This window comes from Remersonia thermophila, chromosome 6 (genome assembly GCF_042764415.1).
Source record: "Remersonia thermophila strain ATCC 22073 chromosome 6, whole genome shotgun sequence".
In the NCBI taxonomy this organism is placed as follows: Eukaryota; Fungi; Ascomycota; class Sordariomycetes; order Sordariales; family Chaetomiaceae; genus Remersonia; species Remersonia thermophila.
In genome coordinates, this window is record NC_092222.1 from 2,480,706 (window position 1) to 2,494,992 (window position 14,287).

General features: G+C 64.7%; 3 protein-coding genes across 3 annotated transcripts; 2 read left to right on the forward strand and 1 right to left on the reverse strand.

Moving 5' to 3' along the window:
* Nucleotides 1-230: 230 nt before the first annotated feature.
* Nucleotides 231-4,291, reverse strand: VTJ83DRAFT_6858 (uncharacterized protein; the record flags this gene model as incomplete). Its single annotated transcript, XM_071013615.1, has 7 exons — nt 231-1,848; nt 1,935-2,189; nt 2,297-2,611; nt 2,683-3,046; nt 3,118-3,355; nt 3,490-3,598; nt 4,062-4,291. The coding sequence occupies 7 exons, from the start codon at nt 4,289-4,291 to the stop codon at nt 231-233; spliced, it is 3,129 nt and encodes a 1,042-aa protein (XP_070864485.1).
* Nucleotides 4,292-7,739: 3,448 nt separating this feature from the next.
* On the forward strand, nt 7,740-11,433 carry VTJ83DRAFT_6859 (uncharacterized protein; the record flags this gene model as incomplete). Its single annotated transcript, XM_071013616.1, has 2 exons — nt 7,740-7,967; nt 8,200-11,433. The coding sequence occupies 2 exons, from the start codon at nt 7,740-7,742 to the stop codon at nt 11,431-11,433; spliced, it is 3,462 nt and encodes a 1,153-aa protein (XP_070864486.1).
* An 867-nt stretch (nt 11,434-12,300) lies between these two features.
* VTJ83DRAFT_6860 (uncharacterized protein) lies at nt 12,301-13,768 on the forward strand (the record flags this gene model as incomplete). The annotated part of the gene is made up of 3 exons (XM_071013618.1): nt 12,301-12,388; nt 12,506-13,530; nt 13,649-13,768. 3 exons carry the CDS (start codon nt 12,301-12,303, stop codon nt 13,766-13,768), a joined length of 1,233 nt encoding a protein of 410 aa, XP_070864487.1.
* Between the last annotated feature and the right edge of the window lie 519 nt (nt 13,769-14,287).

A 14,287-nucleotide genomic window follows, 5' to 3' on the forward strand; every position in this document is an offset into this window, starting at 1 on the left:
GCAGCAGCAGCAGCAGCGGCAGCAGCAGCGACAAGAACCACTCGGCCGACAGTTACTTCCTCACTGTCCCTGCCAGGTGAAGAGGCCCGGTGGATGGTAAGGGGAAAAAAAGACAACAAGAATTAAACCACGAGTGACGCGTTGTAGAGAGAGCTGCTTTACGTGGCGGCCACGTGCGACACAGGGAGACGATTCCGCAGGACCAGCGCTTGACCGTGACCGCTAGCTTCTCACTGCGGCCGCTGACCCGAGAACTTGCCCTGCGGCTGCTGCGGCGTGTAGGCGGGTTGCTGATACGGGACGGCAGGGCTCATGCCGTAGACGGCCTGCTGCTGCTGGCCCCCGTGGGTTCCTTGGTGCGAGCCTTGGTGCACCATCATGGGGGCGGCGGGACGGCCGGGGCTGGGAAAGCCGTTGGATCCGGGAACCGGCTGCGGCGGGACGGCGCCGGCCGGAAGAAAGTGCGGCTGGGTGCCGGGGTACATGGGTCCGGCAGCCACCATGCCGTTGGGCGCCATGAAGCCCTGCTGCACCATCATCGGGGCGCCCATGTGGTGGGGCTGCTGCGGCATAAAGGGCGGGTTGTGCGAGAAGCTGCGGAACTGGCCCATCGGGGGCGCCGGGCTCACGTAGGGCTGCATGACGGGCTGGCCGTAGGGCATCTGGGCGGGGGCCGCGGCGTTGACGGCGGGCGGGTAGGCCATGGGCACGGGCCCTATCCTGGGCGACGCGAACGACTGGGCCGAGTTGGAGTGCATCATCCTATGATCGTCCGGGCCGGCGAACGGCACGTGCGGGACCTGGCCGTGCTGGCCGGCGTGCACCGGCATGGACGGCATGTGCGGAGACTGCCGCGGCGCCAGCGTCTGGGCGCCGTGCTGCAGGTGGAAGGGGAGCTGGTGCTGGTGGGCGACCTGGGGCATGACGTGGGCGGGGTTCGGGGTGGCGACGGCGGCGCTCGAGAGGGGCAGGCGCTCAAAGTACTCCTTGTACGTGAGGTGCATGGTCGAGTCGGGCGCCTCCATTTCCTCCTGCAGCTGGCGCCACGTCGGCAGCGTGTCCCAGGCGGGCTTGAGGCCGCTGTTGTCGTCCCAGCTGCGCCCCTGGGGCGGCTGGAGCGTCTCGATGTACGACAGGATGAAGCACTTCTTAACGTCGACGGCGCGCGTCTTGCGGCGGACCAGCTGGCCCTTGACGGGCGGCGGCAGGACGGCCGGCTCGATGACGACGTTGTTGACCGACGAGCGCGGCGACGAGCCCTGGCTGGGCACGGCCGGGTTGAAGGGCTGGGCGAAGGCGTTGGGCCGGAACTCGTGGGTGGTGGGGTTCAGCTTGGGAGCCATGTACGGGGCCGGCACGCCGACGCCGCGGCGGCCAAAGTTGGGGTCGACGCTGTTGGCCGGGCCCGTGGGAGGGAGGCGCATGTCGGGAGGGGCGTGCTGGCCCATGTGCGGGTGCTGCATCTTTTGCTGCTCCACGTTCCGGAGCCGCTGGGCCAGGTTGCCCGTCGGCTGGCTCTGCGGCGGCGCGTGAGGCGGAGGCGGGCGGCTGCCGCGGGGGTACTGGTAGTGGGATTGCGGGTTGTAGCTGGAACGGTTGGGGTGGCGGCCGGGCATGCCCATGGCCGAGCCCGAGTGCTGCGGGGCCGTCGGCCGGCCGCCGCTCCGCGCATCGGCGGTGCCGGCCGGCGTCGAGGCGCCCGACGGCTCGGCGCTCGGCTTGGGCTGCGCCTCTTTCGCCGCAGCCGCCGCCCCGCCGCCGCGGCCGCGGCCGCGGCCGCCTCCTTCTCCTTGGCTTCCTTCTCCTTGGCGGCGGCCTCCTTCTTCTGCCTTGCCAGCTCCTCGATGTCTTGCTGGGCCTTCTCCTGGATCTGTTTTTGCTTGGCGGGGTCTTTGGCGATGATGGAGATGAGGTCCTTGGGGACCGGCGTGGACAGCTTGAAGTTCTCGGCAAACTTTTTGAGCTCCGTCAGCTTCACCTCCTTGTCCACCTTGGCCCGCGAGGTCCTGGCCTTGTCGGCGATGAGCCTCTGGGTCGACGCGAAGGTCCGGAACGACGACAGCAGGTCGCGCTCGACGGTCGCGGTCGCGTTGGGAACGGCGGGCTTGGTGGCTGGCACGCGCGGGCCGCGGCGGGGGCCGCGGGACGAGTGGCGGCTGCGGCCTCCTTGGTCTCTGGCGCCTTGGCGTCTGCGGGCTTCGCAGCCGCAGGCTTCTCCTCCGCGGGCTTCCCGTCCGTCGGCTTGGCGTCGGGGGTCTTCTTGGTGGCCGCCGCGGGCGCCTTGTCCTCCTGAGACGGCTTGTTGGCAACGCCGATGACGGCTGCCTTGGCATCGGACGGCTTCTCCGGGGCGGGAGCGGCGGGCTTCTCGGCCGGGGCCGGCGCTGGCGCCGGGGTCGGGGCCTTGGTCTCGGTGGGCTTGGGGCTCGTCTGCTTCGAAGGCGGCGTCGGCGTCGGCACCTTGAGCTGGGAGGCGATGATGGCGGGATCGTGGGGAACGCCCCTGACGTTGGCCTGACCCGTGGGGGCGCGCCTGGCCGGGGGCGTATACTTGTTCTCCCGACCGCTGCCCAGAGGCGGGAAGTCTTGCTGCCGGCGCACACCGCTGTACCTGCACAAGAGAAGAGTCAGCCAGGTCGGTCCGAGGGCCGCGGGGCTCGCCCGTCCGTGCACCGCACGTACTTGTCTTCCTCATCTCTGTCGTCGCCGCCGACAAAGTCCATGATGCGTTCCTCGGCGACGTGGGCCGTGACCGGGGCGCTGCGCTCAATCTCGCGCGCCTTGCGCTCCGCGGCCGCCAGCCTCTCCTTGTACTGGGGGTGGTTCTTGTTGATGGTGGTTGTGTAGATGCTCTCGTCGTAATCCGTCTTGAGGCCGAAGAGGCGCTCGTTTTCGGCGAACTGGTCCCAGGCCCCGCCGCTGCTGGATTTCTCCAGGGAGCCGTCGACCTCGAAGGTCGAGTCGGGGACCCACGGCTTCAGGACCCTCTCGGTGCCCAGCCGGGAATTGGAAATGGCAGAATCGGTGCGGAAGGAGGACCGGTTGCCTGGAGGACGCCATGTCAGCGCGCGAACCACGCAAACACCGCCGCCGTGGCGGCGTGGCCATCCCACATACCGTTGGACCGTCCCTCGTTCTTGCCGGCCGCCGCGGCGCGGGCGTCGGCGATATCCTTCCTCTGGATCGTCATGGTGGATTGGTCGCGCCTATTCGAACCGTTCGTCGCGGCGTCGGGCGAGTGGGGGGCTTTCTTCTGCTGCACCTGGCTCAGCCGACAGCTGGCCGGGTCGGGGCCGTTGCTATAGATGCCTTCGTATTCGGCGCCCGAATGGAGCACGATGCGGACTCGTTGTCCCTGCAACAAGAGAGAGAGAGAGAGGGAGCGGGCGTTAGCGGAGGTTCAAGCGACGGAGGTTGGGCAACGAGGCGACGCCGTTGAATTGCCATCGGCGCACGCGGCCGAAATGTCGGTAAGCAGGGAGAACGTACCTCACGGAGGGCACTGGTCAGGGATGGTTTGGACTGCGGCGGAATTTGCGTCCGGCCGGTAATGGGGTTTCGATTCGAGGTCCAGGCCTTTTGCTGGACGGGCGGTTGTCTGGATGGGTTGCGTCAGTCGAATTCGATTTGGGCTCGGGCTCCATCGACCAGAGAAAACGCATTCGTCGCCAGGGCCGCCAAAGCCGATCCAGACCGACTTTCAGACCGTGGACTGCGACGGGGTCGGTGGGCTGGAGGCTGCAGGCGACGAGAAGGGCAAGGGGAGGAATGGAAGAAACGGTGGTGATGGCGATGGTGATGGTGATGGTGAGTGATGACAATGATGACAATGATGATGGATGATGATTGTTTGGTGTCGTAGAGTGGGGGGAGGGGAGGGAGGGGAGGGGAGGGGAGGGGAGGGGGAGAGAGAGACTTTGTGCCCAAGAAGAGAGGAAACTCAAGGAAAAGAACAAAAATAACAGAACAAGGACAAAAAAAAGAGCCAGGAAGTTGGGAAGAAGCAGGCCAAGAAAAGGCGAGGCGAAGCAAGACGGATTGGAGGTTATTTCGGGTCTCACCTAGCAGCGGCGCCAGCTGGCGGTGAAGGATTTGCGTCGGAGCCTCTGGCTCGTGATGAGGTGTCGAGGGCGGCGGCGAGCTTGCTGCTGTACGAGGCGTTTGGGGTGGAGGATCGGGAGTTTGCGGCGGTCGACGAAGCCGCAGGCGAGGTCGATGTCGATGTCGATGTCGGGTTGGGAGACAAACCTGAAGCGACGGCAGGTTTCGAGGCGGACGACCGATCTTCCATGCCTGATGGTATCGATGGTTCGGTGCTGCTGGGTGCTCGGGGTGGTGAGCACACACGGTGCACTCGACTTCGGTCACGGTGTCTGGTCGCAACGACCTGGGGAAGGGGACTGGACGTTTGGGGAAAGAGTGGTGCGGGCGGGAGGTGTGCGGGAACGGCAGAGGGAAGGAAGTTTGTAGGAATTGGGGCGAATGCCGCTCCTGATTGGTGCGTGGGGGGTTGGGGCTCAGGCAGGCTGCTTTCCAGAAGGGGGAGGAGGGGGGGGGGGGGGGGTTCGACCAGAAGTCGAGGAAAGGGCAGCGCAGGGCACGGCGCAGCCTGAAGGCAGCGAGGGCGACGAGAGCAGCAGCAACGGCGACAGCCGCCACCTGAGCCACTCGAGCAACCTGACCCAGACAACTCCACTTGACTAACGTCAAGGTAAGGTCAGCTAAGGTAGGTACCTGGCTGTACCTTGGACACACCTCGTCCAAGGAAAACAGCTCGGGACCCAAGACCTCCTGAAACCTGCGGGGCTCGATCGCGGATGGACAGGGCAGGCGATGGCGATGGTGGAATGGGAGGAAAACAAAAAGAAACCACCACGAGGGAAAAAAAAAATCTCGTACCTTGAAGCATGCAGCGGCTTGCAGTCAATGGCCGACGGTGGTTGTTTGCAGCTGGGTGGGAGAGCTTTGCGTCGGCGGCGGGTGCTGGGGCTCCCCTTAAAGCTAAGGAATTGCGTCAGTTGGAAAGGCCCCGTTGATGAAGTTCCCACAGCGCCAGGGCAGGTGGGAATCCGGAGGGAGCCGAAACCGTGGGGCTCGGAAGGGATCAGGATGTTGAAGAGACTCGCTACACAAACAAACCAACGTTGTTCACGGGCAAGAGGTGTTCAAAGCTCGGTCCCAAGAGACCTGTAAAAAAAGAGCCGCCCGTCAACCAAGCACAACGACCTTCTGGCCTGCGTGCCCTGGGCGGGGTCTGCGTCGGAAGACCTGTCCTATTGTCGTCGTACAAAAAGAGAACCCTCGCCGTCCCGTCCACTTGGGTGGACGGAGAATCAACAGAGTCCTCCTGCCAAGCAGGGCGCAAACACCACGGGGCGCACAACGAACAGCTGGTAGGCGGCTTTGCCAACGCAACGCTCTCCCATCTCGATCCGGGCGTCCAGCGCCGTGCTTGACGATGACCACCTCAGCCCTGAATGACCCGACCCAATGGATCCGCGCCCGCGTAGGTGGCCATGATGGTTGCAAGGAATAAAAACAAGGCCGACCCTCTCTGAGAAGCAACACAGCCTCCCTCCCCAACAAGCACCGTTGCCAACACACACACACACACACACCCACTCACACACACACACACACATACACACCGAAACAGCTTGTTCGCTTTCGATGGCCCGCAGAGGGAGAGAGAGAGAGAGAGGGAGAGGGAGAGTGGCCGAGGGAGAGGACCCAGGGTTGGGAGGGCAGCCGTCACAGCTCAGCGAGCGAGCTCGATCAGCTGCTTCGTCTTCTTGGAGCCAGGGGCATCCTTGGCCCAGCCAGATCACCCACGAGACCACGTGATTTGTTGTTTCTTTGTGGGGGTGGGTTTCGAGCGGGTCTGTTCCCAAGGTTACTGTGTATGTTGTTGCCACACGTCAACCACCCCCCTCACCGGGCACTGCGAGGGAATGAACATGTCGCCCAGACGGCCTCACCCGATGGACGGGCAACCCACACCACAAGCCGAGCTGGAGGGAGCTTACCCACTCACTTAGGTGCAGGGCCACATGGCCCTTTTTTTTTTTCCTCTTCGATGGCCCTCCTCTCGAGAGCTGACTTTTGGGTGAGCGGGACACTGAAGCGAAAGCTCTCGTTCCTGAGGTCATCAACGCAACACACACCCAAACACACCAGCCCCACGGGGAATGGTTCCATCGGACGTATGGAAGCTGCTCCGGCTTGGATCCACCATAGCAAGACCCCCAAGGCTGCAGCATCAACGAGGCCCGGGTGTTAGCCTCAGCTCACCGGTCCCCCTTCTTTCTTCTCTTGTGTGTCCCATGGCCAGCCGGGTCTTGGAGGCGCTCGAGCGGGAGTTTTGTTCTTGAGCCGTGGTGTGGCACGGCGAAGAGCTGACTCGCGCAACCACCCCCAGCCCAGCTCGGACCGTCCCTTGGATCCCGACGGTGGAGGTATGGAGAAAGGTGCTTCCCGCTCTTCCGAGCCTCTGCTTCGAGGGCCGGCCGCGATCAGGCGACAACAAACGGCACGGTTTGTTTCAGGAGCTGGAGCTCGACAGGACCGTCTCGAAGCTCTTCCCGGATGAGGTAAGGCGGACGGTTGACCCTGCAGCCGTTGCGGCCGGGGGGGGGGGGGGGGGAGGGAGCGGGTGAAAGCCGACCTTTTCTTCCAGAAGCAAAGGGGTACGAATTTCGAGTCAGATTTCGGCGTCTTGGGCCGCATGGTGGTTGGGTAGGTAGGTAGTTGTTGTGTACGGAGCGATCCGTCCATGCGTCCATGCCGGAGCTTTTGTGCAGGACACACGGTAATTAGTGTGTGTACCTGAGTGTACGGAGGGAGTTACTGTGTATATAATACACAGTAGCAGTAGTAGGATGGTCATGTACCACTGGTCTGCTCAGCTCTGCCCTATGCCGGGTGCTACTCCGTTTCAGGGCCCAAGTATGGGGTGAAAGTTGAAAGGCGGACCCGCAGCTGGCAGCCAAGTGATGGGTGAGATCCCGTCCCGACGCCAAGCCCAGGGTGGAGCCAGAGGCCCGGCCTGACCGGGGCAAGAGTCGCGTCCCGTCACACCTGAGCTCAGCGCCGGGCAGTGGAGGGCAGGGCCAGGGCAGCTCAGGTTCTCCCGGTGGGTGGCCCGGGCGGGTCTCCCCCAGCGCCTGGGAGGGCGGGCCCAGGTCAGGTCCAGTGACTTGAGGTCATGTCCGGGCCATCTTGTGCAGGGCACCCACATCCAACTTCTCCCTCTGGAGAGACCCGGCCATGTGCTTCCAGTTTGCAGGCTGCCCGCCGCCACTCTCCTCCCGTCCACCTGGTACCTACCACCTCACCTAAGCTACCTATCTTACCTAAATCCCGTCTCAAAACCGCATTCCTCCAGAGGCGCACTCATCCCTGGGCACCCAACCTCGGTCGGCCTTTTTTTTTTTTTTTTTTTGTTTCATCCCCTAGACGACCCAGCACTACCGTAGCTCCTCTGTACCGCTTCCTTTTCCTTCTTTACAGCTCCCCCGCAAAAGGCTTTTAGGCCCTCCTCGAACCCAGCGCCACGGCCACCAGCGACCCGATTTCCCACCCCCCGCCAACCGTTCGAGCCCAGCCTCCGATTTCCCTTGGTCTCTTCTTCCTCATCCCCCCCCTCCCCTCGACCACGACACGACCTAGCGATCGGACAGAGTACCCGACCCGGGCCGAGTGAATCGCTCGAGCCTCTGCGACTCTCGTTTCATTTGAGCATGAATTCCACCAGGAGTTCGCAGCGCCGCTCGCCCGGCGCCGACCCAGGCCCTCCCTCGGTTCCCCCGCGATCCATGTCCCCCGCCGTCGGCGTCGGCGTCGGCACCAACCGCCCCGTCGCCCCTCGCTCCTCGGCCCCGTCCTCCTCCTCCCGCGCCGTGCAAATAGGGAACAGCCCGGGTACCGTCACCGGCGGTAGCCGCAACGACAGCACAAGACGCACCAACGTAGGTTCTTTTTCTTGTTTGTTCTGCTGCGGATCCGCATCGCGCATTTGCCCCGGCTCGGCTCGGCTTCGAGCGCATCCGAGGGCGGGAGGACGCCGTGCGCAACCCGAGCCTTGAGCATGTTCCTGTGGGGAGGGGGGGAGGGGGGGTGTCGGCTGTGCGCTTCCACGCTGTACGGGTTGAGAGAGCGAGAGAACGTTATAACTAACCGATGTCGCACGCAACAATATAGTCGTCGGGTGGTGGTGGCGGCAACGGCAGCAGCAGCAGCAGCAACAGCTCGGTTCCCTTATCGCAGATCGAAAAGAGCGTCACGCACCTTCTCGTTGCCACCAAGCAGCTCCTCGAAACCCTGACGCAATGGTCCAGGGGAAACGCCACCGACACCCAGGTGTCGGACGTCTACGTCCGGCTCGGCTACGAGTTCAACATGGCCTGCCGCGCCTTCAGCGCCATCAACGTGGACACCAGCGACCTCGGCAACGTGCCCGAGCTGCTGCGGAACATCCTCGAGGCCACCCTGAGCCAAGAGGCCAGCCCCGAGAGCCTCGAGCGGTACCTGCCCAAGATCCGCGACATCATTATCAACCTGCTCCACGGCCTCAAGAGGAAGCAAACCCGCCTGCGCCAGAAGCAGCAACGAGAGAGGGATGCAGGCCAGATGGGGTCCGGCTCCGGCGAGAGCGCCGTCGGAAGCAGCTCGCCGCCTCCGCCGCCCGTCCCGACGCGCACCACGAGCACGAGCACGAGCACCGTCGGCAGCGTCGGCACGGGGCTGACCTCGATGCTGAACGACGGCCTGGACGGCGGCGGCGGCGGCGGCGGCGGCGGCGGCGGGTACCGCCCGGACAGCACGCGAGACGACGGCCGGGCCGCCGGCGTGTCGTCCCCGACCAGGCGCTACGTCGCCCCGCGCGACCCGACCCGCGGCTCGCTGAACTCGGACCCCTCGACCCTCTCGAGCGGCACCATGCAGAACATGCCCGTGCTCCCGCCGTACCCGAGCGAAGAGGTCATCCCGTCGGGGCCTCCGGGCACCGACCTGGACAACTTCCCGCCTCCGCCGCCGCCGCCGCCGCCTCCCAAGTCGACGCAGCAGAGCGCTCTGGCGGCCCTGCAGAGGGGAGGCGACCTGGAGAGAAGGGCGTCTCGTCGCTACTCGGCCTACCAGATCTCCAAGCACCTGGGCGCCCAGGCGCCCGGCATCCCGATGCTGCCGACGCAAACGACGCCGGTGCCGAACCGGGGCCGCGTCGAGGCGCGAGAGTCGATGCGCGCCATGCAGACGAGGGATACGAGGGATACGGTGCGGCACAAGCGCAACCAGTCAAGCCAGTCGCGCGCCCTTGTGGGTCCTGAAACGTCGCCCGTGCGGGTGCCGACCCGCGTCGCCGAGGAGCCCGAGGAGCCGCCGTCCAAAGCCGTGCAGAGCGGTGCGGCGGCGGCGGCGGCCGGTGCTGCTGGTGCTGCTGGTGCTGGTGCGTCGGCTCTGGAGGACGAAAGCTTGCGGCCCAGCGCGACCCTCCAGGGGCCGCCAACCGACGCCTTGCCCTTCCTGCCGGTGGCTGACGAGCCCGAAAAGCCGACCTCGCCCTCGCCCATCCCTGCCGCGGCAACGGCAGCAGCGACGGCAGCGACAGCAGCGGCGGCAGCAGCTACGGCTACGGCTACGGCGGCAGCGGCAGCGGCAGCGGCAGCGACGGCGCCGGTCCCGCCAGCTCGGGCAGCCACGCCCGACAAGCCGCCCAGCACCTTCACCGAGACGCCGCCCGGAACCAAGGAGCTCACCCTGTTCCTGCAGTACAAGTCCAAGGTCAAAAAGTTTGTGCTGCCGGGCGGCTACGAGGAGCTGTCGATCGGCCGGCTGCAGCTCGCCTTTATCGAAAAGTTCTCGTGGAACACGCAGCAGAACGGCGCCGACCTGCCCGACATTTACATCCAGGACCCCGTCTCGGGCGTGCGCCACGAGCTCGAGGACCTGTCCGACATCAAGGACCGCACCGTGCTCGTGCTCAACGTCGAGCCGCTCGACGAGGTCAAGCGTCACATCGACGACGGCCTCGGGGCCCTGCGCAAGATGATGGAGGAGATGCGTCAAAACGTCGCCGACCAGGGCTCGGCGCTGCAAAAGGTGTCGGAACGCCAGCAGGAGACGGCCAAGGACGTCGCCCGCCTCGCCGCCGCCCCGCCGCCGACCGTCATGGCCGCCGTCGCCCCCGGCCCCGGCCCCTTCGGGTCGCCGCGGCAAACCCCGGCAGGCCCCGCGGGGGCTCCGGCCTCGTCTCGCGGCAGCAGCGGCAGCATCAGCGGCGTCGGCAGGGTCCCGCCCCACCAGCTCGGCGAGATCCAGTCTCTCCGCCGCGACCTCGCCGTCCTCCGGCAGACCTACTCCAACTTTCAGTCCGAGATCCAAGGGTCCATGGCCGCGCTGCGCACCAAGGCGGCCAACGTGAAAGCGGCGGCCGCCAAGGCGACGGCGCCCGACGTCGGCGGCGAGGCGGGCTACGCCTACGTCATCAACGGCCGCAAGCGCCTCAACGCCGACAGCGACCGCCTCGTCAACAGCGTCGACGACCTGCAGGACCTGGTCGAGGACCTGCGCAAGGACGTGGTGCACCGCGGCGTGCGGCCGCTGCCGAGGCAGCTCGAGGCGGTGGCGCGCGACATCACGCAGCTCACCAAGGATCTCAACAAGTTTGAGGAGTACATGAAGCACGAGAAGCCCATCTGGACCAAGATCTGGGAGAAGGAGCTGGAGGAGGTGTGCCAGGGCCGGGACGAGCTGCGGCTCGTCGAGGACCTGATTGTGGACCTGCGCGACGACCTCGAGAAGGCGAGCGAGACGTTCGCCCTGGTGGAGCAGGCCACCAAGGAGCAGATGAAGGACGCCGGGGCCAACGGCGAGATCGCCCCGTCGCGGCAGTTCAGCAAGGGCCTCAACTCGATCCGCGAGATCGCGCCCCTGGCCGACCCGAGCGCGGCCAAGGAGGGGGTGCTGGACGAGGTGCGCGCCCTGCAGCCCAACCACGCCAACCGGCTCGAGGCCATCGAGCGCGCCGAGAAGCTGAGGCAGAAGGAGCTGGAGCGGCGGCTCGAGAACCCGCTCATGAAGGAGCTGACGGTGTTTGTCGAGGAAGGGAGGCTGAAGAAGTCGGGCGGCGTGGAGGAGGTGGAGAGGGCGAGGAAGCTGAAGGAGGAGAGAGTGAGGAGGGAGGTGTGGGAGCGCGCCAACGGCATCGTCCCGGCCGAGCCGGTCGGGGAGGAGCCGGCGGCGATGAACGGCGGAGAAGGGGACGACGGCGGTGGCGGCGGGCTCCCGGCGCCGCAGCAACAGCAGCAACAGCAGCAGCAGCAACAGCAGCAGCAGCAGGAGAAGGAGGAGGAGGAAGAGGAAGTGGTGGAGGGAGGAGCAGGGGGGAATGAGCTGGGAGAGGGGCCGGTAAATGGGCCGGTGATGGCGGGTTGAAGCAGCAGCGAGGAGCTGGCTGACCGATTGCTTGGATGGCGATCTTATTCAATGTTTCTTCTCTCTTTGCTTCCTTTCCTTTTTCCTTATGTTTCTCATGATTGAGAAGTGGTTACGGAATATATACCCACACTGGTCGTTTATGTTGAATGGCTTGGTTCGATCGACGCTCCCTGGCTGTCGGAGCTGGATCTTCTTCCTGGTGCAAGCTCCAAAAGTGTATCCTCCTCCTCTTCCTCCTCCTAGTCTATCTCTAGGCCACCCATCTCTTTACCGGTACCCTGCTGTGGCCCCGACCATGCGGAATCATGCAGCCGGGCACGTCCCAGCGAAGATGGATACCCTGTATACATACATACATACACGCACGCACGCTAATATCCAGCGCCGTCCCATCTCGAGCCGGCAGCCGTTGGACGATCTGCCGTGGCACGTTCCGTTGCAGCCGCGATCGGGCGGAGAGGAAGGGGACCTGGGAGGGAGGGTTGGACCGGGAAAGGATTGGATAGAACGAAGCTTCTGTGGCTGCTTCACGTCCCTGAACCCGGCATAAGCTTTCACAGGACGCCGCCGCCGCCACCGCAGCCCTTCCGGGGGTTTCTCTTTCTTTTTTCTTTTTAGTTAAGGGGGGGGGGGGGGGGGGGGGGGGGGGGCGGGGTGTAAGACTTACCGGCTGCCCTGGCTGGAGGCTTGAGGAAAAAGCATCCTGGAGGAAACAGAAAGGGAACTATAAAACCTGGCTTCTGTTTCTTCTTCCTCCCATCCCCCTCCTTCTCTTTGGATTTCACGCCCATTTGCTTCCTGGCACAACCAGCGCACGTTTCTTCGGATCCCAACCGTCTCGGCAGCAGAAACAAGCCCGCCATCATGACTCCCGAGTTTGAGGCTCGCCTGAAAAAGGCCATTGACGATGGCATCCTCCCGCATGCCGTGCTGCTCGCTTCCGACAAGTCGGGTACGTTTCCCGCTTCTTTGCCATTGGCTCTTTTCTCTCTCTCTCTCTCTCCCTCCCCTCCAGGCTGACTGCCTTACCTCTTCACCTCCTAACGCTCTCGCTCCTCATCTCTGACAGGCAAGATCGACTACACTTTCTCCTACGGCCCCTCCTCCCTCGAACCCGGCGCGCCCCCGGTCACGCCCACCACCCTCTTCACGCTGGCCTCCATGACCAAGCTCCTCACGTCGCTCTGCCTCCTGCACCTGGTGCACCAGGGCGTCCTCGACCTGGACGAGGACGTGACGTCGTACCTCCCCACGCTCGCCCGTCAGCCCGTCCTCGTCGGCTTCGAAGGCGGCGGCGAGGACGACCCCGACGACCCCGGCCGCCCCATCTACGCGCCGCGCACCCAGCCCATCACGCTCCGCCAGCTGCTCACGCACTCGTCGGGCGCCGGCTACCTCGTCACGTCGCCGCGGCTCGCCCGCTGGGCGCGGGCCGTGGGCCGCCCGATGCCCGTGCCGCTGCGCAGGAGCCCGCTGTCGGGCGGGCAGAGCGTCGACTCGCGCTTCGACACGCCGCTGCTCTTCGAGCCGGGCGCCGGCTGGGCCTACGGCTGCGGCCTCGACTGGGCGGGGCGGCTGATCGAGGTGCTCACGGGCGCCTACTTTGACGATTTCCTGCACGAAAAGGTGCTGGCGCCCGTCGGCGTGCCGCGCGGCGGCGTCACGTTCCACCCGGGCAAGTTCAGCGGGTCGGCGCCCGTGGACGCGTTCGCGGGCGTGGCGGCCCGCCGGGCGGGCGAGGCGCGGGTCGCGCCGTGCGAGACCGAGGTCGACCCGGACAACGAGGCGTTTGGCGGCGAGGGGCTGTACGGCGGGCTCGGCGAGTACATGAAGGTGCTGCGCTCGCTCCTGGCGGATGACGGCAGGATCCTGCCGCCCGACGCGACGCGGCTGCTGTTCGCGCCGCTCTTGCCGGGCGACCAGGCCAGGAGGATGCTCAACGACGAGATGCGCAACCCGGATTGGATCCCGGGGTGCGTGCCCCAGGGGGTCGAGTACGATTGGAGCGCCGCGGGCTTGCTCTCGGTCGGCGGCGACCTGGGACATCGCGGCAAGGGCTTCTTGCAGTGGTGCGGCGCCTGGAACATGGTTTGGGTAGGGGGTTTTTTTTTTTTTTCTTTTTCTGTCTTTTCTTCTTGATTCCTCCTTTGCTCCTGAGGTACGCATGCCAAAGAAAGAGGGCACGCAGCTGACGTGTCATCATGTTGGATAGTTTATCGATCGCGAGAAGGGCGTCTGCGCCGTGTTTGGCACGCAGATCAGCCCGCCCGGAGACGGCCCGACGCGAGAGTTCATGCAGGAGTTTGAGGACCTGATCTATGCGCAGCTTTGAAGCGCTCCGGCCGAGCCGTCATGCGCGGCGGAAGCGGCTGACGAGAAATGAGAGGGGACGACGAGGAGAGGGCAACAGCATTCGAGCGGCGCAAGGGGGGAATAACATGGATCGATCGGATCCATTCATCATCATGTCTCGATGAGGGGAGGGGAGGAGGGGAGGGAGGAGTATGAGGAAAAACAGAATCAAAGAAGACTAGCTCTAGTAACAGGACCGAGGCAGCTCGGAAGTATAGGATATACAATCCACCTTTGTTAGCTCTGCTTGCGATGCCATGCCATCATTGTCAAGAGGCGATCAAGACGGAAGAAGAAAGCAGACGGAGAGGTTCACAGGCAAGGATGGGTTCAATGACACGAAGAAAACAAAACCACCCGCAGAGTAATTCATCATACCGCACAGTACCGCAACCATCATCACATGAAAGAGGCAAGACAATGCAATGCAATAGGGGGCAGAGACTCAAATCAAACAGGTGCATTTCAACAACCGACATGACTGCTCCATGTACTCCCT